The sequence below is a fragment of the Citrus clementina genome, unplaced genomic scaffold, assembly GCF_000493195.1.
Source record: "Citrus clementina cultivar Clemenules unplaced genomic scaffold, Citrus_clementina_v1.0 scaffold_2, whole genome shotgun sequence".
NCBI classification, from domain to species: domain Eukaryota; kingdom Viridiplantae; phylum Streptophyta; class Magnoliopsida; order Sapindales; family Rutaceae; genus Citrus; species Citrus x clementina.
In genome coordinates, this window is record NW_006262688.1 from 35458861 (window position 1) to 35485174 (window position 26314).

Consider the following 26314-nt stretch of genomic DNA (forward strand, 5'->3'; position numbering starts at 1 on the left):
GTGGAGGAGAAGGAGGAGGAGGCGGAGGAGAAGGGTCCGGTCATGGAAGTGGTTTTGGTGCCGGTGCAGGTGTTGGAGGTGGAGCAGCAGGAGGTGGTGGAGGGGGTGGGGGAGGAGGAGGAGAGGGTGGCGATCATGGAAGTGGTTCTGGCGAAGGGTCTGGTCATGGTAGTGGTTTTGGTGCCGGAGTTGGTGTTGGTGGAGCAGGTGGTGGTGGAGGTGGAGGTGGAGGTGGTAAAGGTTTAAATGGAGGGTACGGTCATGGAGGTGGTTTTGGTGCTGGTGTTGGGTTTGGAAAGAATGCAGGAGGTGGAGGAGGAGGAGGAGGTGGCGGCGGCGGGGGCGGTTCTAATGGAGGGTATGGACATGGGAGTGGTTTTGGTGTTGGTGGTGATGGAGGAGGAGGAGGGGGTGGTGGTGGAGGCGGAGGCGGAGGCGGAGGTGGGCACGGTGAGGGTAGTGGGTATGGAGCAGGAGTTGGTGGTGGCAACGGTATGGGACAAGAACATGGTGGCAACAAAGGAGTCAGCTTAGGATTTGGGATGGGCATTGGATTTGGGTTTGGAGTTGGCGTTGGAAATAATGGAGATGAAGATGCTGGTACTAATTATGATGTTGATGCCAGCCATAATAACGGTAATCATGGAGATCGACCTTAGACGTATATGAGAAAAAAATGTTATTGATGATACAGGTTCATTTCCTTCGTGAGAACTGGGAATAAATGCTTTATTCTTTTGTAGAAATTGATTATATACATGTTTTGATCTTTTCATTTTGCATGTAATAAGTTCCCATGCATGCATGCGCGCATGGATATTTGCTGCTTTAATTTGTATTCTGCTCAAACGAGAATTCTAGTATATAAATCATATCAGAGCTCAAGCAATTAATTAGTTATTTAATGTATAATGTGTGTACTTAAATTTAATATAACTATTAATTACATGTTAGTTTTTGAAAATAATTACACACATATCATAACAGTATTTGTTTATTCTATGGTTGATACGGTACTTAAAAAATATTCTAAAATTTCTTATTCACTAAATACTACAGATCTTGTCTCCTTCCTTTATGTGATATGTATGATATGATTATATCTTTCTTTTCTAAATAATTATATTTAAAAATTAAGATTATTTTCTAAAAATCTTACGCTACGTGTCTTTTTTTGATAGGATTTAATATTTTTATTTTCTTTTTTATTAATCACTAATTCCCCACGTATATATTTTTAGTTAGATGAGAATATCCTAATTCAAAACAATGGAATTCAAGTTACAACTTACAAATAAAAAAAATTAAAATAAAATAAAATTCAAGTTACGAATAACGGAATCAGAATTCATATTATTGTACTGATCTCATAAAGTAAATGGGGGCTGAGATCTGATATATTGAACTAGTAAAGCAGTAATACTCCATCTAGTAGCTGGTTGAAGAGATTAAAAAAAAAAAAAATCTTTTATAAACTTAAATTTAAATTATTCATATATCAGACTTGAATACATTTTTTTTAAAAAATAAATCTTTATAAATTTATTAAGATTTTTATTCAACTATACGTACCAGACATGATGAATGTATTTATAGCTCAATGATCATCATCCAATAATTAAGTCAAACGTGGATGTTGGATGCAGCAAAGCAGGTTTTCATGAAGCGAAATTTAAACGTAGTTTCATTAAACAAAACTCGGCTAATCTGTATATCTCTCGACTCTCTCGTTAGTAATAGATTAATTAACCTATTTTCTCTTTGTTATATATGAGCTTTTTGGCATTGATTATATATTTATATTGTGTTATTTGGCTTAGGAATTGGCGACACTAGGATGGAACGATTTTCGAATATCTTTCATCTAATTAGTGCTGCGACAATAAAATTTTTATAAATTTGAAACCAGGCCTCTCATTTCTCTATATATAATATTACCAATATAAACTAATATCATTTGATTAAAAAAAAAAATAAATACACTTACTTAATTCAGTCAAAATATCAATAAATTTAAAATTTAGTATATAGTTATAACAATAGAATCAAGTCAAGTTCTAAACAAATTCTTTAACACAATTTTAATTATTAATTTTTGTTTATGAAAGAATATGACAAATATTGGTTTCTAAATTTTTTGATATCAATAAGCATGAAATTTTTTTAACATACTTTTTTTTTAAATTTATTTTTTGAAGAATCAAAAGGATCATGCATATCTTGTAGACAAAATATTTTAAAATATTAATTTTTTGCTTGTCCAACTAAATTTACTTAAAGCAAAAAAAAAAAAAAAATCTAAGTTGAATAATGATTGTGTTGTATCATAATAAATTATTCTTAATATTAATTCAATAATGAGTATTTTATAATATTATTATTTTTATTAAAATAAAAGTGTGCAAAAATATTTTTTAATTTGCAATTAAACCCACCCAAATAAAATATATTATAAACATAATCAATCTTAAAAATTCATTGTACAAATATTTGTGAAGTCCCCTATCAATACATGACAAATATCTTGGCACAAGGGACAGGGAACAAATCAGGTTTAACATCTCCACTGCAATTCTTAAAACACTTATTTTGAATTTTATTTCCTAAAATATCAAAATTAATATTTTCCCACAAAATTTCACTTTAAAAAAGGATTTCCTTAAGTTTCTATTATAAAATCCTTAGTTATTTTACTATTATTACTAGTATTATATAATTTATATTTCCACAATTTAAAACCCTAATAATTTTTTAAAAATAAAATTTTTCAAATAAAATATCTGATTGATACAAAGAATATTAGGATGGCTGCTGCGCAAGGATGACACACGCATATTGACAAATGGGGTGGGTTTGAAAATTTTGTTAAAATAATAATCTAATTAAGTGTTTAATTTTTAAAATAAGAAATGAATTAATTTATTCTCACTTATTTAGATAATTTCAATTTTAAAGGCTTTTCGGAAGCCCTATACTAAATTTATCCATGGACCGAACCGGGTTGGCCCAGACCCGAGCCCCAAACCCAGTTATACACTTATTCACAGAAGCTGAAAAGAAAGAAAAAAACCCTCGCAAAGCCCTGGTCCTGGAATCAGTTACTGGCTTACGTTACGGAGCGGACGGTGCCATTCCCTCCCATCTCTAACTTCCTACCAGTTCACCGAGTCAACTCACTTTCTCGCGAAAAGCTTAGCCATGGCTGACGTGGTACAGTACCGGCTCGAGCGCATGGTGGACGAGCTGGACGACCTGGAACGGCGTGGCCTTTTCACTCGCCACGAAATCAGCGAAATAGTTAAGCAGCGACGCAAGTTCGAGTACCGGCTGAAGAGACCGAGTCCATTGAAGCAAGATTACTTGGCGTACATCGAGTACGAGTCTCAGCTCGACGCTCTACGCCGCCTCAGGAAGAAATCGATTGGGCGTGACGAGGGGAGGGAGAGGCGCGTGTCGAAGAAAATGAAAAAGTCAGTTTCAGATTTTTCCGGAGTCGCGAGGATTCTGGAGATTTATAGGTTGGCCGTGATGAGGTTTAAAGGAGACATTGAGTTGTGGTTTAAATATATGGAGTTCTGTAGGCAGCGGAAAAACGGAAGAATGAAGAAGGTAATTGTTTTGTTTTCTTTCTTTTTCCGTATGTTCGGTTGGTCAGTATTTTCAAATTAGAAAGTAGTTTTAGGAAATGAAACTTTCTTTAGTTGTAATTGGTGTGTTTTTCGGTTGCTGAGTAAATGAGCAGGAAATACCAATAGATTTCAGTTGCTTATTACAGTGTTGCTTCGCCAATGAAATTTTTTGAAATGTTTAATGTTGAGTCCTGTTACAATTGTGCTTTTGTGTAATTGTATTTTCGCTTGCATTTTTGTAGGCATGGTTGTATCGACAGATGGGTATAATCATGCCACTGCACTCTCTGCTAGGTATTTTTAGACTCTTAATAAATGGTTATCTCACTTTGTGTTGAACTATTTAAATGCTGTAGTGCTTCAGTGAGTTGGGATTATAGGGTTGGTTCAATTTTGGATTCCTGGTTCATTTAACTTAAAATGCTAATTCTGAAAATTGTTTCATCCTTAATATCTTATTTTCTATCAAATTTCCTTTAGTCATTTTGTTTAAACTTTTGTAGGTCCTGGCTCAAGTGATTAGATTTCATCCGAAGGTCCCGGGAGTGTGGATCTATGCTGCAGCTTGGGAATTTGACCATAATTTAAATGTCACTGCTGCTCGTGCTCTTATGCAGAATGGTTTGAGAGTCTGCCCAACTTCAGAAGAACTTTGGGTGGAGTATCTCCGCATGGAACTCACATATCTTAATAAATTAAAGGCAAGAAGGGTTGCTCTTGGAGAGGACAAGGGAACTTTAGTTCGTGATCATAGAGATGCTGATGAAAAACGGTGGATAAATGAAAACAAAGATTTATTTATGCCCCTAGATGGAGAAGTAGAAAATACTGATGGATCACAACCCGAAAATATGGAGTCTCAAAAAAGTGTAGATTTGTTTAGGGAACAGGGCTTGAGAGTTCTTCAAACTATCTACAGTGGAGCTGTTGAAGCTCTCCCTTCTAGTTTTAATCTGAGACAACGATTCTTTGAAATAGTAGAAGCTACAAATTTGGCACAATCAGATGACATGCATGAGAAGATATTAAGTGATATGCAGAGAGACTTTTTAGTTGATCCAAAATATTGGGACTGGCTTGCAAGACTTAAAATGACTGATTCTGTAAGCAAGGATGGGACAAGTGAAGATATCGTACCTTCTCAAATGCAGAAAGCTATTCAGGTATGAGTCAGTATGTCTGAGTGAAATCCTAAAACCTAGCATGTTCTTTCATTGTTCATTGCTTAACAAGCATCTGTGACTCAGAACTTGACCATACAAAATTGCACAATCTGAAAGCTAGTGAATTTTCTGTCTAATGATCACCTTGTATTCTTGTGTTGTTAGGTTTATGAGGAGGCTTTAAAAAATGTGCCTTCGAGCATGATCTTTGATCTGTATACAAAGTTTCTGATGGATATGATTGCTCCCAAAAAAGAAGAAACCAGAGATTCTGAATTACCTAGTCATGTTGAACATTATATTTCACATCTCTTGACTGTATATGAAAAGGCCGAAGCAATGGGGTGCTTGACTGAAGATATTGCTCACAGATATGTTACACTTTACTTGCAACTAGGGAAATTGGATGAAGCCCGGAAACTAGCAGCAAAGCTTTGCAGTGGAAAACTTTCTGATTCAGTACAGTTATGGCTTTTAAGGATCTCAGTGGAAATTAGATGTGTTACAAGGAATTCTTTTTCTCCAAGCAAGGCTGATATGCTATCCATCTTTGAACTATTGAAGTGTATATTGACAAAAGTTTCAGCATTGGAGTCTGAGAGTTTGTGGCTTATGGTATGTTATCAATGCTCTGTTATCATTGCCTATTTAGTTAGTCCTATGCTACCCCATTTCTTGATATTATTCTATGCTGCAGGCATTGAAATTCTTTGTGAATCAAAAACATTATTTTGATAAGCTGGTGGAGATTGCCCTTATTTCAGTGGCTAAAGATGGTGGTGGTGAATCTGGATTTTCCCTCCCTTCTGCTATCATAAATCTTGTTATTCAGAAAGATGGTATTCAGCAGGCAAGAGAGATGTATAAGCGGTATGTTTGTAGATGATGAGCTTATGAACATCGTGTTACTGGATTAAATTTGTTTTTGATCTGCATAACTGTATTGATACACAATAACCTGGTTGTTACAATGTGCAAGTAAGTCCAATAGTTAAAGGTTGCTGCAGTTGCATTGGATACTCTCTTATACAGTAAAACCTCTTTATAGTGATACTCTCTATAGGAGTAACTTCTATGTAGTAAAAAAAAACTGTTGTCCCAATTTGGGTCAGATATAAATAAGACTAAACTCTACATTGTAATAAGTTATAATTTTTCTAGATCTTGTCTCAAGAAACTTGCCTTCGCATAGTAATAATTATCTGTATATTGCAAAATATATATGTCTTGTTACACTAAAGGTTTAGGGTGGAATAAAATATTTTTCTACATTTGTTTGGGACAATGATTTATTCTTTAGAGTTCCAAATCATTATATAAGATTTATAGAATTTACTTTGAGAGAAAACATTAAAGAAAATACAATGTTTTAATGCTACATTATTATATGTGCTAGTTTTTCGAAACTATATCTATCTCTTTTATCAACGTCTATACATTGGATTTGACATTAACTATTAATGTAGTGCATATTTGTGTATTACTTGCAGAAAGGATAATTTCAAAATAATAATTTTGTACCTACACCTTTATTGCGTTAAAACCTCCTCATAGTAATAAAACTAATTGGTCCCAATATTATGATTGCAGAGAGGTTTTACTGTATTAGAAAAAATGACTCCTCATTTGGAGGGCCTAACTCCAGATTTGCTTCAATTGCAGATTTCTTGCTCTACCCCGCCCAGGTCTTGTATTATATCAAAATTGCATTGAATTGGAAAATAACCTCGCTTCTGTTGGTGACAAAGATTCTCTTGTGAATGCCCGGAAGCTGTTTGAATCTGCTCTTGCTACTTATGACCAAAACACAAGCTTGTGGCGAGATTACTATTCTATGGAGACTAAGGTGAGTTTTTCTCTGCTTTGCTTTAGTTGAAGAATACACATCAGGGTAGATGGTGCCATGTCAATTGGTTGGTCTTTAAAATGGCCTGAGTTAAATTATTAATATTGGTAACAAGGTTTGTTCGGAGGCCACCAGCACTTAGTTGTGCTTCTGAATTTACTTATGCAATTTGTTCCTCTTGCATTGTATTTCAACTTAACATTCAATTTAGCGTTTATAGATGTAAAGCCAGAATCATTTTTTAACACAACAGTCGTTCTTTCCGCAGTTGGGAACATCTGAAACTGCTACGGCTGTCTATTGGCGTGCACGGAAGACACTTAAGGACTCAACTGCATTAACAGCTTTACCAGATTCATAATAATATATATTCTGAAACTTTGATCTTGTTTTGACCAATTTTGAGTGTGATCAGTTTTGATATTTTTTTCCAAATATCTCTATTTATTTGAGTGTAAATCAAACACTATTGCAACCATGGTGGGCGGTAAGGCTATGTTTGGGAGTTAGGATTAAGAGTAAGTTTGTACTAATTTTAGGATTAATTATTTATGGCAAGTTTCACTTTGGATTAGACTAGGAGACTAATAAATTTCCTAAAATCATGGGATTAGCAATTCCAATTTACGCATGGGTTTAGTTAGGATTAATTTTAAAAACAATTGTTAATTGTCCATTTAATTAACCATTACTTGTATATTTAATATATATTTAATTTAATAATCACTTTATTAAAATTAATCCTGAAAATTACTAATACCATTAACTGGTTGCTTTTATTTATGTGTGTGTGTATTATTTGCTAACTTTTTGATAAAATAAAATATACTTAAAATGTGTAATAAAAAATTAAATTAAATATTTATAAAGTTTTAATTTAATTTAATCTAATCTAATTTATATTTGTTTATTATAATTATGACTACCTAATAACTGATTTTCTATATATTTAATTGTTATTGACTTTTAAATTAATTTAATAATTATTTTATTATTAACTATTCATGAATAGTTCATATTTATATTTATATGTTAACATAAATGTTAAATTTCATTCATATATAATTTAACATAATCAGCCTAAAAATCTGATGTTCATTATTAGGATTTTCTTAGTGCAAGAATGAGTAATAAAACAATAGGAACTCAAGGGGATCCTCATTGTAAATCGTCCCAGTCGAAGAAACAAACCCACATAAAGAATTATAAATCATTGAAAAAGTAGCCAAATCAAACGTCCACAGACTTGACATATACCTTTGACAATCCAGCAATACATAATAAAAACTTTAATTTTTCTCCTCTCTTTTTTTTTCCCGCTTAATTATTACTAACAAAGAGGGTTATTCAATGACCCGTTGTAGCTGTACTAACTTACAAATTACAATTTTGAAATGGAACCACAAACCGAACATGAGATTTGAAGAAAATGTGTCTTCTGATACTGATTCCTGAAGCCAACGCTAAACTCTTGGCCATTGTGGACTCACTACCTGGACAAGCAGTAGAGACCATCAAACGCATGATAAGCAGCAGCAATAGGAGAGTTCAGTATGATAGATGCCAAATAAATAAATAGTTGAAGCTAACTGTTATATAGGGCTTCCCCTCTGAATTAGTGACAGACGAAACAAAGTTGACTAACCTCTAATGTGCTAAATACTAATCGCATTCGGCTAGCAACAACTGATGGCTCTTCAGCACATCCCACCACTGCCATTTGCTCTAACTGAAGAGTCTTCACTGGAAGCCTTTTGGTAAGCAGAAGAGAGAGTTCAGGTGAAAGCACAGAGGTAGAAGCCTTTGCTAGTGGAGCAACAAAAATTAAAATGCTTAAAGGCATCTCACCATGCCATTCCTCGTACATAATATGCATTTGCTATAAGAGCACAGAAGCCTTTCCACTGGAGCCGTATTTCATCCGACACTGGTGGCGTAGATGACCACCTAACTATAGTTGGCTGTGGTGTACATAGGATGGTGATGAATATGATGCTCAGCCAAAGTATACACTCATCTACCTGCATCATAAGAGGGAACCATGTCAATCCACTTCAGACAATTCAATAGATTTGATAACTATCCATCATCAATAACATCATAGCAAAGAGTATATAGTTGCACATTTTTTAACGTTTATTGTGGATGTAGCTTGCAATCAAGCAGTGGTGTAGCACAAAAGCGAGAAAAACATAAGGTTCCTGTTACATAAAAAGTGGGTCACCTCCTCTGAGAAAATCTTAGATTTCAGACTGGTGCCACCACCATAGCTTTGCAACGCATCAATTTCAACCCCAGATTCCTTCATAGCAGTAAGTTCTTTCCGCAATCCTTCATCTGTGCAGCCCAGTGCATATGCGTTCACTCCCGCACCAATGAACTCCTGATATACATTGACCAAACATATTACTCCGAGGAGACATCATTGCAACCTTTAGAACAGATCAAGATCAGCAGATGAATATACTTTTAGGTTGTCACCTCCGCCACGGTCAATGACATTCCTGTATCGCCGGAACAAACTGATTGCTATGTTGCGTGACGAACGATACTCATTATCCGGCGAGATAGGATCGTGTGAACGACACTACGACGTTAGAGACCACACAATTCATCAAGTGTCCCTTGAAGTTAAAATCAACAAAAAGTGCCCAACCATAGGACAAAAACTGCTCACCAGCCACTTCTTTGAAGGCAATCGGCATGGAAAATGATGATTATCTAGCTGATCGCGGCCTTGCCAATAAAAGGAGGAACCGCGAACTACACATTTACAAGGATCCTGAACTGGGCTAGGATAAATTGCAACCCTAGTTGAGGAATTAACATTCCCAATCTTGCAGGGAGAAGCATCATGCAGTGTGTTATAACCCTGATATCCCAGGCACTTGCTGATAGCTCCAGGAGGATGAACCGTTAACATTTTGTAACCATAATATAATTGCCTTTAAAATGTAAGAAAGAACATCCATAAGGGTACAGAAAAGCAGATGCACAATAATTTCCAAAAGCTATTACCAGAGAATTATCAGCTCAATAGAAGTTATATTTTTTGCCATATTTTCTGGGAAAGCAGACGATAAAATTTTTTTGTAAAACTTGCAATTTAATAAAGTTTTTTTTTTTTTTTTCCTTTTAACACACAATTCGTACTTTCATCATTACATAGTCCCTGCCAGCGAGTCCATTCATTTATTTTCCCGGTTAAGAAAACAAATTATTTATCTTCAGAAGCAAGCAATAATCAATAGGAAAAAAAATCTCGATCGTCTATTGACCATAAGTTAACCAGTACAATTTGATCATACAAATTAATCATCAGCACCATATTATCATTTTATCATCGTGGTCTTAAAAGCTTGAACTTTGAGATGACAAAGCAAAAGAAAAAAAAAAGGGACAAAAAGATTAGATTCTATTATCAAATAACACAAGAATGAGATAACGCAAAATTACCCGTTTAGTTCATAGATGAGTTCATGGGGAGAATAGTAAAAACGGAGGAGGCAAACGGATATGGCAGAACAAACAAAAAAACTAACTAGTATGAGATGAGGTGGATATTGAGATACAAAGCCAGAATCTAAGAAGCTTAAACTGAAGCCACCAATCTTTTGAACGGTTCCAAAGATTCCATTTGATTCTCACTTTTCTTTTCTTTTTTTTTTTCCCAATTTTTCTGGCTGTTAATGATGTTGTGAGACGTGTGCACTTTTCCAATCAAATTAAATCATCTGGCTGTTTTCCGGTTCCGTGTTCCCTAGAGAGTTGTGAAAACTGAACCAACTCCCTCATTCATTTGGTTGATACTTTGTTGGGCCGAAGCCCATTAGTCATCTAGATTGGGCTGTCCATTTGTTTTAGTGAAGGTGAGGCTGACCAGCCCACTCCCACTTACCACTAAACTTCAATTGACCTTTTAGTCCTTGGAGTGTTGATGACATGCCCCTTCCTTCCCTTGGTGTGCGCGATTTTTCACCAACTTCGTTCTTAGTTGGCTGTCTGTCAGAAGAGTCAAGATCCTCTGCACTCACTTCCACGACAAAGAATCCTACACCCATCCTACTTCTATCTCACACCGTACTTCAACTAAGTTCGGAGACCCGAGTTACATCATATTACCAACACCAACGGGGTCCCCGCGAACCTCGGAGAACAAAGGGCAGCAAAGACACCAGTCCAACTCCAAGATTCTTCTTTACTGAGTTTACCAGCCGTCGATATTTAAAGTACACAGCCAAAATGGTAAATTAAGCAACACACGAACAAAAATGAAAACAGAGAGATTGGGATGCTCAAAGTGAGACCACTCACTCGCGATGGGGTTTTGTTTTTTGTTGGCTTTCTCTTGAAGTTGAGACCCTCTTTCACCAACTCCATTCACCACCAACCATCTTTCTATTGCACTATTTATTCTATCAATATTTTCCTTTTATTATTGAATAGTGTAGTATTTTAGTGATAATATCACTACACACATATATAAAGCCCATATTTTTACTTCTCTCTCTTCCTATCCACCGCTCTCTCTGTGTATGCCTGGAGATGCTCTTTCGGGCTCCCAGATTTGCTTGTTTTTGAGACAAAAAAGAAAACCCCATCTCTGTAAGTGTTCTCTCGGTCTTATAACTCAATTTAACATATCTGTCAATGAATTGAGCGTCTCAGCCTCTCAATGGCGTTTCTTGTGCTTAATTTTTTTTTCGTTGTCAGTTAATAATGATCTTAGTCAGTGGCTAGCAGAAACATCTTTTTCTCAATGAGTTTATGGTGTTTTTCTTAAATTTTCTAAAAAAATAGTGATTTTTAAGGATCTTCCCTTTGATTTATATTGCTGATTTTGTTTATAATGTCACCAGTTGTTTTTATTCATATGAATCTGGGTTTATTCACTCTCATTGGAAATTTTCCGCTTGACATCTACACAAAGCTGCAGGCTGCAGCCTCGGTGTGTTATGTTGATATGCTATTTCCTTTGAGTTGATTCATTCTTCTTGTTAATATTTGAAAGAGGAATGTATTGTACGCTTAATGCAAATTATGTTTTGTTCTTTTGTTAAGCTTTTGGATAGTTAAACAACATTCAGCAATCGTATCTGAAGTTTATTTGTCATCATTCAAAGATTCATTTAGTTCTTTTGATCAGATATTTATATCGAATAAAATGAGAGGAGGGAGTCTGTGGCAGCTTGGACAATCAATCACCCGTCGTTTGGCTCAGGCTGATAAGAAGACTATAGCTCGTAGACACTTTGCCTCAGATGCTGAAAACCTGAAAAAAACTGCCCTTCATGACTTTCATGTGGCTAATGGTGGAAAGATGGTTCCATTTGCTGGATGGAGCATGCCTATTCAGTACAAGGACTCAATTATGGAATCTACTTTGAATTGTCGGCAGAATGGTAGTCTCTTTGATGTCTCCCATATGTGTGGGCTGAGCCTCAAAGGGAAGGATTGCGTCCCTTTCCTTGAGAAGCTTGTGATTGCTGATGTTGCTGGACTTGCCCCAGGAACTGGGACTCTTACAGTCTTTACAAATGAAAATGGGGGTGCAATCGATGATTCGGTTATTACCAAGGTGAAGGATGATCACATATACCTTGTTGTGAATGCTGGCTGCAGGGATAAGGATCTTGCTCACATTGAGGCACATATGAAGAGTTTCACAGCCAAAGGTGGGGATGTCTCATGGCACATCCACGATGAGAGATCTCTTCTTGCCCTTCAGGTTACTCAGTGCACTGTTATAGTCTTTTACCTGGCCTTGCTTTTGTTTCACCCCTTGCTTGAGATGTGATGAATTTAGTTCAGTTTCTTCAGAGTTAATATTCTTTATATTTCTAGATATGGTATCTGTGCTAGGTATGTGTGTATCTGAATTGATTTATCTCTTCAACAATTGTTTATTCCTATTTGAAGTCTTCATGAATTAGAATAGATCCGCAACAAATAATGGCCGTATGGCAGGCTCAAAGTTGATGAGTAGCGTTTCTTCAACCGGCAAACCCACCCTTTTAGCAGCATCTATTAAATGTCTTCCCAATTTCTCTGTTGCAGGGCCCCCTTGCTGCCCCAGTTCTTCAACACCTGACAAAAGATGACTTGAGCAAGTTATACTTCGGGGAGTTCCGAATTTTGGATATCAATGGTGTATCCTGCTTTCTCACTAGGACAGGGTACTCCTCTTTTTGCGTCCTCATGTCCATCCCCCTCCCTCCCTCACTCTCTGTCTATTTGATTGTTTGTGGACTGAGCAAATTGAATGTTTCGAAGTTTTTTGTTTAAGCCTTTTTTTTGGTACCATATACATTTCAAGTTCTTCTGTCTTTATTATAAGTTGTATGAATAGGCTGTTCGGGATTTTTAACTACCTTTTTTTGTCTATTACAATTCTCAGGTACACTGGTGAAGATGGATTTGAAATCTCTGTTCCATCTGAGCGTGCAGTGGATCTTGCCAAAGCAATTCTGGAGAAATCTGAAGGAAAGGTGAGGTTGACAGGTCTCGGTGCTCGAGACAGTCTCCGACTTGAAGCTGGCTTATGTTTATATGGTAATGACATGGAACAACACGTGACACCTGTAGAAGCTGGACTGACATGGGCCATAGGAAAGAGGAGGAGAGCAGAAGGTGGCTTTCTAGGTGCTGAGAAAATACTCAAACAACTTGACGAAGGTCCGCCAGTCAGACGTGTTGGATTCTTCGCTGGAGGTCCGCCTGCCAGATCACACAGTAAGGTTCATGATGAGCAAGGGAATCCCATTGGAGAAATTACCAGTGGAGGATTCAGCCCCTGCCTCAAGAAGAATATAGCCATGGGATATGTAAAATCTGGATTGCACAAGGCAGGCACAAAAGTTAAGATTGAGGTTCGAGGAAAAGCCTACGATGGAAACATCACTAAAATGCCATTTGTGCCAACAAAATACTACAAGCCGTCTTAGTACATCTTTGTTGGTTCTGCTTATGGAAGCACTACTCGATTCCTGTTTTGACTTGTTTCATAAACATTGACTGCTCGAGATTACTGTCTTTATTGCTAGCAGTTCTTTAATTCTGCAAATACTTATGATTCTTGTTGCCTGAATAAAAGTGTTTACTTTAAAGCAGAGACATTCAAGATCAGACGACGAGAAACAGAGAATAGAAGGGGTAAACAAAATGGTCATTCAAAATTCGGGATAATCAATGCCTCAAAATGTTAGAGAACATCGTAAATATCATATAATTGGTAATTATATTTAATTGAACTATACATGTAATATATGTATTAATAGGATATAATTAGTAATTATATTTAATTAAACTATACCTGTAATACATGTATTAATAGGATTTAATATCTCTGATGTATTTTAAAATCCCTCCTAATCCTGACCCATTGTTGTTCTGTTAGCTTCTATGTTAGTAATTAAATATCCATTTAACTATGCCTGGCTGTATTACTTTTGAAAGTTGACAATCCAACAACTAGTGAAATTTTATATTCAGCTTGATATCTTAATATATTATATTGTAATAAATCTCATTATAGTTCCAATAAATCCAATTGTGAATTGTGATTTAAAAAAAAATGTTAGCATGTCCGTATTAAGGATTTTTTAACAATCATCTCACCGAAAACTCTACCTGCTACATGTAATAGCCAAAAAAAAAAAAAAGAATGGAGAGAAATTCAATTATTCAAATTTTTAACAGAAAGATAACTATACCAGAGGATATTAACATCTTTTCTTTACATGATTATACAAAGAATCTGTTCTTATAAGAAGAATCAAAGAATCAAAGAGTCTACGGACAAAATTAGCTCTTTCAAAATCAGAAAAGTTTGCTTGCGAACTCGTCCAGCTCTGATAAACTTGATCTTTTGGCAAGATCTCTAAGCTCTGAAACGCTTCTTCCCAGCTGCAAAGCCACTTTCATTTCAAACATCTCCCCGTTTTCTCTCTTCCCCACATCACTTTCATTAAGAGTGGATTCGATCGATTCCTCCAAAAGTTTAAAGAAGCCAGCACAGTTTCTGTACATCTCTACAACCATACCCACTTGCCCGCCGTGCTCCAAAGTGTTAACGGTGGCAGCTAAAGCCCCGGCAACCGCGGCAACAGCTGCAGCCCACGAAGAGTTGGTTCCAACAAAAGCTGACCCCACAGCTGCAATGCCAGTGAGTAATGGCCCTGAGATTGCTAAAGTCTTATTTATTTTCAATCCCAAGCTGCCTAGCCTCGCATAATCTTCGGTGTCTTTGCTCTTCAACACTTCAACAATCTGTCTCATTTCTATTTCCAGCTCCTCACTCCATCCATTCCTATTCTGTTTCATTGTATGTTGATGAGGTTTGTTGTTTCTTTGGAATTGATGATGATCATTTTCTTTTTCTGGCCACCAAACAGCAGGCTCAAAGGTTTTAGGGAACTTTTCAATCATTTTACCCAGCAAGGGAAGCGGGTATGCTTTGTCAAGCGCCGAAACTTTCTCCGTTACTTCTTTCACATCATCTTCACTCGGACGCCTCCTGAGAGCAAGTAAGGTTTGTAATTCTCTCTGCAGTTGCTTGAAGAGCTTCGTTGCGTTGCGTTGTTCTTCAGCAAGCTGTGAGGGCTGGATCTTGTTCATTATAACCAACATCCCAGTGGCTGCTGAGAACAAGAGAGTTGATGATAACTTTAATGCCAAAAGTGAACCACCTGCGCCGGCCGTACCTGCTGCAAGAGTAAGACCAGCCATGGTTGCAGCAGTGAGAGTGATCATGTTGATAGAGTTCAAGAGAAGTGTGTTCCAGTTGTCACGCTGCTCGCCAATGTTGTTGTGCATCTCAACTCTATCAGCAACAGCCTCTAATATCGCGTAAAGTTGGGCCGTCGCCATAGATGAGTCAACGTTAAATATCCCTTCTTCTTGCACTGATATTGTTATAGGCGCAGGAACAACCTTTTTAATTGGGATTGAGTATTTTGTGAAGCCATCGTCTCCTATCTTGGGCTCTTCCACCAAGTGGTGATCTCTGCTTGGCTTTTTTGAAGGCGAGAAACGGATTTTTGGAACTTTTGGTAGAGAAATTGAAGCATTAATTCTATTTGAGGAACAATAATTATACGATATCGAAGAAGAAGAAGGAGAAGAGAATAATAAGACACTTGAAGATTGCAATAAAGATGCCATGAGTCTTGTTTTGGTTTCTTTGTTTTAACTTGTTTTTGAGTGTTTTCAAGGTTGAGACTTGAGAATGAATGAAAAAATATGGAGTAGAGAGACAAGGGATTGTTGTTTATTTATAGTAGCAGTTAATGACCGTCATTTGGGTTATATGGGGGAAGGAAAGGGTCGTAATTTGTACCTTGAAATGAAATAAATCAAAATATTGAATTGACTGGCTGGCGGGTTTGATTCGGCCCCATTGGCTGGCTGACCCATTCGCTATTTGTTATTTGCTATTGAATCGTTCTTTTTAATTCATTATTCAGGTTCAAGTCAATATTTCCTCCCTTGACTTGTAAAAACTCTCTTGCATGGCTTCTGTGTACGTCGAGAGTGCAGTGTTCTTTCCTCGAGAGCTGTGCACATGGAGCGCCTTTTTTTTAAAAAAAAAATTTTTACTTTGTTTTGTACATGGAGGCTCTTTTGTTTTATACTAAATTAAAAACAACAATTTTTTCTCATGATGATGTAAAAAATGTAAAAACTTAATTAACTTGCGAGATACAATATTTATACAAATATACATAGATATGTATGTGTGTGTATAGATTTTTGGTGTATTAAATCATTTAATATGCGAAGACTACATTGGGTCCCGACTAATTCAGATTCAAGTCAAGTAAGATCACTAGGACGGCAAAACTCTCTCAACAAGTATTTAATGTCATTGAATTTTCAAGATTCGAACCGAAAACTTTATTTAAGGTAAAACGGCTTCATGTCATGTGATTTACATGATTGTTGGTATGTATATATATAGATTAAAAGACAATAAAAGGTGAGGATGAAATGATATAGATTTAATTTAATAACTAAATTTCTCTCTCATCTCTCTTCATAATATTTTATATATCTTGTTTATCTTGCTTTCAAACCAATTTTCTATCTCTATTTCTTCCTGCTACTGCTTCTTTTTGTCTCTCGATAGGCCGTGGCCACTCCACTTATCCTATTAGGGTATATGAAAGTCTAACGATCCAAGATCAATTTACTGTAAGGCATCAATTTGAGAGTCCGAAGATAATTAATACTTTAATATATATACTATATCACGTTTGGTGCCATGAATCTAAACTCCAATAATCTCTTATTTAATTTTTCCTCTCTCCTTTCCTTTAGATTTTTTCTTACTCTGATAAAGCTATAAGAAAAATCATAAATTACAAGGGGGAAAAAAACAACGTGGGTTCTTTGTATAACACAACTCTTTGAGTTGTGAGTGGTGAATGACAGTTACAGAGAAGAAAATAAAATTAAAACAAAAGAAAGAGTGAGATAGGAATAATTAATAACTACTAATGAATTGTGCATCAAAAACAAAAATACAGCTTCAATGCAAGCCATTGAAATGTTTTAATCTAATAGTTAAAAATTTGTGCTTAAAAATGTTTCTCTTAAAATTGCCTATATATAAAGTGCGGGAAAGTTCAGAAAAATTTTAAAATCATGAGATTTAATAGAATTGTGAAATTAAACTTTAAAATGATACAATTTTAAAGTTTTTAAAGATTTTTTTACACCTTAAACTTTTAAATTAAAAAAATTCTATTATACACACACGTATGTATGAATGTTATTACCATTGTAATTCGACTATATATATATATATATATATGATTACGTTTGCATTTTATAAAATATAGATACGCTTATTACAACATTAAAATCAACTTTTTCTCGTATTTACATAATTGTGAAATACATTACAAATATATAAAATGATGCATACGAATGAAATTTCGTGGGAATGTTTGATTTTTTTTTATATATATATATATATACTTATATATGTGTTATATAACAGCACGAGTCCTTGCGAATGTTTTCAAACTACTACGAGTCAGAGAAGTTGGGAGAGGATGACGGTCACGCATGATCCAAAAATAATATAAAAAGCTGATTGAGAATTGACATTTGAGAAAGCTTTGCCTGAACTACCCGATCAATATGTATTAATTAATTTTCAGGAGACAGAAAGAGATGGAAAGGAATCGATATTTGGAGCGAAGGACCACGATGATTATCATGAAAATGTTGATTTTTTGACGAGACTGCTCTCATCGACCGTGTGATTACCAGCCGTAGTTGACCTCAGTAAAGGGTACAAACGGTTGAACCCCAAGATAAATTTTGTCAAAATACGAAAGATTGGAAATAGAGGAAACATAGTTTGAATACAAGTTATTCAAAGTAATATTTGTCATCAAAAGAGTGAATTTTAATTATATTAAGAAATTAATAATTAAGTTTTTTTAATATTTAAATGAAAAATTCACTCTTTTGATGATTGCTCTATATATATATATATAAGCACGAAAAATAATTAGTATGTCATACATTTCATGTATTAAATATCCACTAAATAAACTCTTTGACATTGGAAGTAGTCTTCATTTTTATTTCTTTTTTTGGAAATGAAACTTCATTCATGACAGAGAGACTACAAATATTCGTGAATAGAATGCCGATAATAATCGAACCGCAGAACAAAATCATCAACTGGAAAGGTTAATTTACCTAAGTGATGAGCTGCAACATTGATAAAGCTAAATAATTTTTATTTGACGTTGGAACTTGGAAAAAATTAATTATGGAAAAGTCATCTATGGCAGAGTTTTAATTGAATAATTATCTATCAAAATTATGTAAAATGTTACGTTTCGAATTCTCTTTCGCAGGATGATGATAATTAAATTCGTAGATGTGTTTGAGACTTCATTATATGATTGGACTTTTGCAATAATGATGTGTATACAAGCGTTCTATGAAACTTTGTCCGATCTCTATTGGTTCATTTCATCAATGCCGTGTCATTTAAAAAAAAAAGAAAGAAAAGAAATTAAATGCTACGTGATTCTCTCATCAAATAGATTAAAAATTAAGTAGATATCATTTAAGTGAATTATATTAAAAATTTGTCTTGATACGATAAAATGAACAATAAAAATAATACACTTACCCTTAATAAAAAAAAAATAATAATAATACACTTACCAAATTAATTTTGACAGAATTTGAAGTGCAATAAAGACTGAATATTTAAATATAAAACAATTTGTCATCTGTATATATAGAATTAGAAAGAGAGAACTCTTCTTTCTTCTTTTTTGTACAAATATTAAAATCGAACTACAATGATATGAGAATCTGCCCTAGTGCCTACACATGTATACAAAAATATTTGTTAAAAAATTAAAGAACGAAAGAATTAGCTGTAATGCCGAGTACTGAATCAGAAAAGTTTGCTTGCGAACTCGTCTAGCTCTGATAAACTTGATCTTTTGGCAAGATCTCTAAGCTCTGAAACGCTTCTTCCCAGCTGCAAAGCCACTTTCATTTCGAACATCTCTCCGTTTTCTCTCTTCTCCACATCACTTTCATTAAGAGTGGATTCGATCGATTCCTCTAAAAGCGTAAAGAAGCCGGCACAATTTCTGTACATCTCTACAACCATACCCACTTGCCCGCCGTGCTCCAAAGTGTTAACGGTGGCAGCTAAAGCCCCGGCCGCCGCGGCAACAGGTGCAGCCCACGGAGAGTTGGTTCCAACAAAGGCTGACCCCACAGCTGCAATGCCAGTGAGTAATGGCCCTGAGATTGCTAAAGTCTTGTTTATTTTCAAGCCCAAGTTGCCTAGTCTGACGTAATCTTCGGTATCTTTGCTCCTCAACACTTTGACAATCTCTCTCATTTCCATCTCCAACTCCTCACTCCATCCATTCCTACTCTGTTTCATTGTATGATGATGAGGTTTGTTGTTTCTTTGGAATAGCTGATGATCGTTTTCTTTTTCTGGCCACCAAACAGCAGGCTCGAAGGTTTTAGGGAACTTTTCAATCATTTTACCCAGCAAGGGAAGCGGGTATGCTTTGTCAAGCGCCAAAACTCTCTCCGTTGCTTCTTTCACATCATCTTCACTTGGACGCCTCCTGAGAGCGAGTAAGGTTTGTAATTCCCCCTGGAGCTCCTTGAACAGCTTCGTTGCGTTTCGTTGTTCTTCGGCAAGCTGTGAGGGCTGGATCTTGTTCATTATAATTAACATCCCCGTGGCTGCAAAGAATAAGAGAGTTGACGGTAGGTTCAATGCCAAAAGAGAACCACCAGCAAGACCAGCCATGGAGGACATGGTTGCAGCAGTGAGAATGATCATATTGATAGAGTTCAATAGAAGATTGTTCCAGTTGTCACGCTGCTCCCCGACGTTTTTGTGCATCTCAACTCTGTCAGCAATAGCCTCCAAGATGGCGTAAAATTGAGCTTCCACCAGAGGATTTGAATAATCTTCAACCTTATATTCTCGTCTCTCGACGATTGGGATTGAGTACTCGGTGAATCCATTATCTCTATGTCTTAACTTCAGCTCCTCAGCCAGGTTTGTTTTATTACTTGCAGGTTTTCTGATCAGAGCAGGCACTGGAAAATTGATTTTCGTTAGTTTTGGGACAGAAATAGCGGCATTAATATTAATGATCCTATTGGAGGAAGCTTTAGAAGGGAACAGGAGATTTGAAGCTTGTAAGGAAGCCATGAATAATATGACTCTTGTGTTTCTTTGTAAATCGAAGGTTGAGATTTGAGAATGAAATGGGAGGGAGAGACATATTTATAGATAGACACTGATAGTAATCAACCAACAACATAACTGAATAAGAAGAGGTCATAACTCATCCGTTGAAAATATGACTCTCTGACTCGGCCCATTTTGAATTAATTTATGACTCCTTCCCCCTTCTCCCATTCAATGCAATATTTCTTAATGACTAGTTCCGGCCCCTATTCAACGATAATATGTTTTCATTCGTATATAATTTCTTACCTTAATTGGGTCTAATCTAAATTCTAACGTGAGACGTGGTGAATTAAAATTAAAAATTACTAACGCAAAAATTAAACCTGCTTTCCTGGATCATTGCGTCAGTGACACATGTACTTGCCTTGTCCTTAGACGCAAGCTATTGCTAAACTAAGGACTTACTTCTGAGGTAGTATATATAATATTAATGTACGTACGGGTTTGCCTAAGGTGCGTTAATTGCAATTTACATCTAGATAGACAAGGTAAAAATGAGTAACAAAACAGTGAGACTAAGTAGGCTAGTGGATAAATTTTATCTGTTTGTTAGTTACATGAAATATTAACTTAACAATACCCTTTTTTTTCGCTTGCTTATAATCATACATATCCAATTTAGGTTGTAAGTACTTATAAAGACCAGTCTGGACATATTTCTTATAATTTGTTAAAAAAAAAAAAAGAAATTACTCCCTTGCAATTTACGTGAGTGGTGGCGATTTCTCGTCTATTCTATTAAGATTAATTCTTATCTTCTTCATATAAAATTAATTTAAATCTTATAATCTTTCTATTAAGATTTAATTATAGAAGAAGGGAGTCGCATGAAATAGAACAGCAGGGTTTCCAGGCACGGTAACTGGTCAGCAAATGAGAACGTTGACCGGTTTTGCGATACGCAGAAGCGATCGAAGCCGAGGCCAGCCGAAGAGTGTGGGGACAAAGTTTGTAAAGAGAATGTACGAGCGAATCATCCTAATTTCACAATGAATAATCCGTCCCAATTTCGTCCGACGTGGCGAACCCACCATCGTCTGAACTCGCATCGCGTGGAAGATTTTTATTTTATTACCGTCCCCGCAAAATAAAGAAGTCACTGACTTGCAAGCAGCACAAAGTACAAGTTAAAGCAAGTCCCTTGCCCTTATTATTATTATTCTCCCCATTTCCATTTCCTTCTCCATCTTTAAAATTGCAAGAAGAAGAACAGAAGGAAGAAGAAATTTTAGTGAGGAAATGGGATCAATTGCAAAGAAAGGTTTGCAACAGTACTTGATACAACTTCAGCAACACCCTTTGAGAACAAAGGTCCTTTTCTTTCTCTCTTTTTTTTTTTTTTTTTTTTTCTGTGATGGGTCTTTCCTTTTATTTAATATGTGTGATTGTTTCTGTTTGGTGCGTGAGAAACTGGAGTAAAGGCGATTAAAAAGTTAAATTTTGTTATTATTATTATAATGTTATGCAGGCAATAACTGCGGGAGTGTTGTCAGCAATCAGCGACATAGTTGCTCAGAAACTCACTGGCATTCAGAAACTTCAGCTGAGGAGGCTACTTCTTAAAGTGGTCAGCCTCTTTCCCTTTTCACCTCTTTCCTGCTTGATTTTCTGAATTGATTGAAGATGTATTATACAGCCATAGCATTAGCATGTGGTTTTTATAATTTTTTTTTTTTGTCTTCATGTTTTTGTGTTCACTGGAACTTTAGCAGTTTAGCTTTTAGCCTCTTCCGTTTGATTCATGGGATGCTTCTAATTCACTTTGTTATTACTACTGTTGAGTTTGTTTAATTTCTGTGTTTGATTTGTTGTGGGCTGTTATAATGTTCTCTGTGATTACAAATTGGAACTGGGGAATTTTTTTTGTTTGGTGCTTGTTTTGTATATTGTGAAATCAGTCCGTACACAATTTCCAAAGTTTATGCCCATTTAAGCTTTAACTTCTCTCTCACCTTCAAAATTTGTTCAGTTATCTGCGCACTGTAACAAAATTCAAATGCTTACTCTGCCAAAAATCTATTCTTCCTTTTCGTTTTTGGTTCAATAACCTATTATTGTTATTTCTAACTGCATTTATGTGCTGCTTCATGTTCACTGAACAATTTAGTGCTCCTGCTAATAGCTTTTAAATTATATTAGTAATTGGATTTTATTGTTTCTGGCAAGGTTTATTTGAAAGAACAATTGTTTATAAATGCTACAAGATGAGAATTTGGGGTATGGGTAATTGAGTTCTTATACCCAAATCCAATGCAGAACTAAGCATGGCCCGTTTGTGATATGCAGGATTTCGTCAGGAATCATCATTGAAGTTGAACCATAACTAATTCGTACTCACATTTTTCTTGTTACCTACTTTCTGTATATTATTTAATTTGATATCATCTGTTATTCCAAAAATAAAATAAAAAGGTCAACATCATCCGGAAATTAATTGTTTAGAAAAATTTTACAACTTATTTTATTTTCTCTTTTGGTCCATACTGTAGCACCCTTTTTTCAGAGGTTACTATTTCAAACTTATAAATGGCACAATATGCAGCTTTTTGGATGTGCTTATCTTGGACCGTTCGGACATTTCCTGCATTTAATCCTGGATAAAATTTTCAAGGGGAAAAAAGATACCAGTACAGTTGCCAAGAAGGTAAATTGGAATCTCCCCATCTGCCAAAGTTGTAAAATGTCAAATTCAAACAGGAACATTACTTCCTACTGCGAAGCCTATATAAGTTCCAGATATTTTTCGGTCCAATTTTTTTTTTTCCTGGCATAAGTAAATGAAGCACTAAATTGCTGAAAATAATATTATTTCAGGTGGTGTTGGAACAGTTGACATCTTCTCCTTGGAACAACTTGATGTTTATGATTTACTATGGGGTTGTTGTTGAAGGTAAGTTGATACTGCACAATATTATAAACTTTACATTTAGGCGCTGGAATCATTGGTGATGCAAATGGATTTAACATATTTTACTTGTTTGACTAGGAAACATTCAATTCTTATTGATTCCAGATTTGTATGTAAATTATTGCAAATAGGATACTAAATCAAACTGAATGCATATGAAGAAACGGTTAAAACTTCAAGCAATAGTAATTTATTCCTTCAGTCCTGTGTTAAATGTTTGAAATTCATGGAATAGTCTACCAACTCCGGCTTGTCAAACAAATTTAACATGAAGAATTGTGTAATATAACAATAACCTGAGAAATAATATACAAATGAAGTTGTATAATTCAGTAACAGGCAGCAAATTGCCGCTGCTTATAATTTAACGAAAGCATACAAAATGCAGGAAGACCTTGGAGGGATGTGAAAACTAAAATCAAGAAGGACTACCCGACAGTGCAGTATACATCATGGACGGTATTGCTACTTTCTCTGATTGTATTCTGGTGAATTTGTTGATGTGAAACAAACTTCCCCTTGATATCTTACATCTTAACGATATTGCAGTTCTGGCCAGTTGTGGGGTGGATAAATCATCTATATGTACCACTGCAGTTCCGTGTGATTTTCCACAGCTTAGTTGCAATGTGCTGGTGAATATTGTCTCCCCTCTGATTTACTTCCTTTATATGCCGGCATTTCTTAGATATCGGTTAGTGTTTCTTTTCACAGCAAGTTGAAAATGTTAACTTTGTTTCCATTTGTATTTCAGGGGAATATTTCTGAATCTTCGGGCTAGGTCAATGGCTTTGCCAAAAGCTAAGTGACTTGAAAATATAAATATGCACGTCAGTGTAGTAATGCTTGTTACTCTATGCTCATTTTTATGTAGCTCAAAGTATATTTTGGGCAGCCAAGAATACTAATGCGATTATTTCTCTATTTTTCTGAATATTTGATGGATTAGTGAGGTTATCAATTAAGTTATTCTCATGTTCGGTTTGATGAACTTAATTTAATTTTTCATAATCTTTGTTTCTTTTTGCTGAGAAGCAAATTGTAAGCTATGAATCAAGCAGATACTATTTGCTAAATGGTTGGTAAAATATGCTAATAAGATTGAGCTCGCAAAGTATACTAGTGATGTGCCTTCAAAATAGTTATGCATGTAATTTAAGGGAAAAATCCAGAATTTCAACAATTGGGAAATAAGGGGTTCACTGAATTTTCACTGAATTTTTAAAATAAGTATACTAGAATAAGTTTCACTGAATTTTTAAATATAAAATTTTATAAATCTCATAGTGGACGAGGTAAACACTAACACAGTAATGCTAACCACCTAAAGAGCTATCTTAGCTAATTGGTAACCCATTCTCGCACATGTCTCTCTCAATTTTGAAATTGAGTAGAAGTAGGCGAGTAACCATCTCCTCATGGGTATGAGCGAAGTAGATTTACCTCCGTAGAATGTTATCAGCTATTTCCACATAAAATTACGCATCACTACTAAAGACGAGAAACAATTTTTCTATTTTTTTTTTTTTTTAAACAAACTCATCCATCAAATAATTTATTACAAAAAAGTTGGCACGTGAACCAACTGATATATTGTTAATAACTGTCCTACGTGGACCCAGTTGATCCAGATCAACCCTCATGGGCAAAGAACTGAAATGACTGAACATCAGCAAATCCTAAGAGTCTGTTGTTATTGTAATTTAAGAAGAAGAAGAAGAAAAATTTGACTGAGCAAAGGGATGGGATGAATTGCAAAGAAAGCACTGATACAGCTTCAGCTACACCCTTTGAGCGCAAAGGGCCTTTCTTTACTTTCTCATACGTTTTGTTACTTCATTTATTTTTCTGTGATGGCTTTTGTTTGATTTTTGTGTTTGGCGGGTAAGAAAGACAGATGAATTGACTGCAAATTGATTTTTACTGCATCATTGCATTTTGTTAAATGCAGGCAATTATTGCTGGACTGATGTCAGCCAGCAATCAGGGTCATACTTTTTCTCAGCAACTGGTCACTGGCATTAAGAATCATAAACTTCAATTGAGGAGGCGGTCAGTTTCTTTCGCATCTCATCTCTTTTACTGTTAATATGTTTTCTGAATTATTTGAAATCTTTAGGTAGTTTTTAATAGAATGTTCTTGAGCTACATAAATGTTTTTGTAGCTTGGTTGTTGTTATTCTCCCTTGGAATTAATGGTATAATTATGTTCGTTAATTTGTTGAATGTGTTCTGTTAAATTTTTATGCCCTTTTTTTTTATTTTAAACCTGAATTTAGTGGTTTTGCTAGTTCAACGAAATCATTGTTTCTGTCTGGCACGGTTTAAATGATGGAAATAGGAATGCTAGTTCTTAGAAGAATTAAAATTTGACCCAGAAATTTGACCGACTGTTTTTTAAGTGAGGAAAAAAAAAAAAAGGAATGAAAGAAAGAAAACTGCCGAAGGTGTATCCACATGAGGAAACAAATTATCACGCATGTCTTTGTAATTGAATTGCCATGTGAACTTCCTTGTAGCAACATGTTATTGGTTTAATTTTAAAAATAATCATGATTAATTAACATTCACGTGGACAAGTGATAAGCTAATTTATTTTATTATTATTTTTATTAGAAAAATGAAATTAATGACCTGTAATGGAAGACCCAGATAGATACAAATTAAACAAAAACAGCTTTTTGTCCCGAGGCCATTGGCAATTTCAAGGTTTTTGAAATTGAAATTTGAAAGTCAACACTCAGCGTAGGAATTTGGAATTTGCACACCCCCAAGGGCTGTTGAAAATAAAAATTAGGGCACAAAAATTGAACGGGTCCAAGTTTATTTATTTATTTATTTTAACTCCGTGAAGCCATAATCAAAATTCAACCACCAGACGTTTTACATCACACAAAACCAACTACTTAGTATAAATATATGGCTATATATAGGCTCGTGAAATCTCAAACCGACTAAAATCCTTCACAAAATTGTAACTAGCTAGCTAGGGGGGCTAAA

At 35.3% G+C, this 26314-nt stretch overlaps 7 protein-coding genes across 8 annotated transcripts in view; 4 read left to right on the forward strand and 3 right to left on the reverse strand.

Moving 5' to 3' along the window:
• LOC112101081 (glycine-rich cell wall structural protein 2-like) overlaps positions 1 to 659 on the forward strand; it is a 1176-nt gene extending 517 nt beyond the window's left edge. Inside the window, exon 2 of the mRNA XM_024191005.1 lies at positions 7 to 659. Within this exon, the coding sequence (XP_024046773.1) occupies positions 7 to 659 (653 nt within the window). The remainder of the gene's footprint in view (positions 1 to 6) is intronic.
• Positions 660 to 3066: 2407 nt separating this feature from the next.
• LOC18050462 (U3 small nucleolar RNA-associated protein 6 homolog) lies at positions 3067 to 7212 on the forward strand. The gene is made up of 6 exons (XM_024191906.1): positions 3067 to 3609; positions 4133 to 4792; positions 4958 to 5407; positions 5490 to 5662; positions 6455 to 6638; positions 6907 to 7212. The coding sequence occupies exons 1-6, from the start codon at positions 3199 to 3201 to the stop codon at positions 6997 to 6999; spliced, it is 1971 nt and encodes a 656-aa protein (XP_024047674.1). The 5' UTR covers positions 3067 to 3198; the 3' UTR covers positions 7000 to 7212.
• Positions 7213 to 7858: 646 nt separating this feature from the next.
• On the reverse strand, positions 7859 to 10276 carry LOC18050463. The gene is made up of 7 exons (XM_006449694.2): positions 10095 to 10276; positions 9316 to 9583; positions 9106 to 9225; positions 8863 to 9021; positions 8487 to 8659; positions 8284 to 8389; positions 7859 to 8131 (listed from the first exon to the last, which is right to left on the reverse strand). The coding sequence occupies exons 2-7, from the start codon at positions 9559 to 9561 to the stop codon at positions 8102 to 8104; spliced, it is 834 nt and encodes a 277-aa protein (XP_006449757.1). The 5' UTR covers positions 9562 to 9583; positions 10095 to 10276; the 3' UTR covers positions 7859 to 8101.
• A 368-nt stretch (positions 10277 to 10644) lies between these two features.
• LOC18050464 (aminomethyltransferase, mitochondrial) lies at positions 10645 to 13749 on the forward strand. 2 transcript variants are annotated; one of them, XM_006449696.2, is made up of 4 exons: positions 10645 to 11243; positions 11785 to 12366; positions 12696 to 12814; positions 13036 to 13749. In XM_006449696.2, exons 2-4 carry the CDS (start codon positions 11803 to 11805, stop codon positions 13580 to 13582), a joined length of 1230 nt encoding a protein of 409 aa, XP_006449759.1. In that variant the 5' UTR covers positions 10645 to 11243; positions 11785 to 11802; the 3' UTR covers positions 13583 to 13749. The 2 variants fall into 2 exon arrangements, with proteins under 2 accessions (XP_006449759.1, XP_024047675.1); XM_024191907.1 differs by lacking the exon at positions 10645 to 11243 and adding an exon at positions 11525 to 11586.
• A 693-nt stretch (positions 13750 to 14442) lies between these two features.
• Positions 14443 to 15852, reverse strand: LOC18050465 (probable F-box protein At4g22030). The gene has a single exon (XM_006449697.2). It carries the CDS (start codon positions 15798 to 15800, stop codon positions 14457 to 14459), a length of 1344 nt encoding a protein of 447 aa, XP_006449760.1. The 5' UTR covers positions 15801 to 15852; the 3' UTR covers positions 14443 to 14456.
• A 3137-nt stretch (positions 15853 to 18989) lies between these two features.
• On the reverse strand, positions 18990 to 20385 carry LOC18050466 (probable F-box protein At4g22030). The gene has a single exon (XM_006449698.2). The coding sequence runs from the start codon at positions 20362 to 20364 to the stop codon at positions 19069 to 19071; it is 1296 nt and encodes a 431-aa protein (XP_006449761.1). The 5' UTR covers positions 20365 to 20385; the 3' UTR covers positions 18990 to 19068.
• Positions 20386 to 21488: 1103 nt separating this feature from the next.
• LOC18050467 (peroxisomal membrane protein PMP22) lies at positions 21489 to 24318 on the forward strand. Its single transcript, XM_006449699.2, has 7 exons — positions 21489 to 21717; positions 21875 to 21973; positions 22949 to 23050; positions 23221 to 23296; positions 23703 to 23773; positions 23864 to 23949; positions 24069 to 24318. Exons 1-7 carry the CDS (start codon positions 21646 to 21648, stop codon positions 24121 to 24123), a joined length of 561 nt encoding a protein of 186 aa, XP_006449762.1. The 5' UTR covers positions 21489 to 21645; the 3' UTR covers positions 24124 to 24318.
• The last annotated feature ends 1996 nt before the right edge of the window (positions 24319 to 26314 follow it).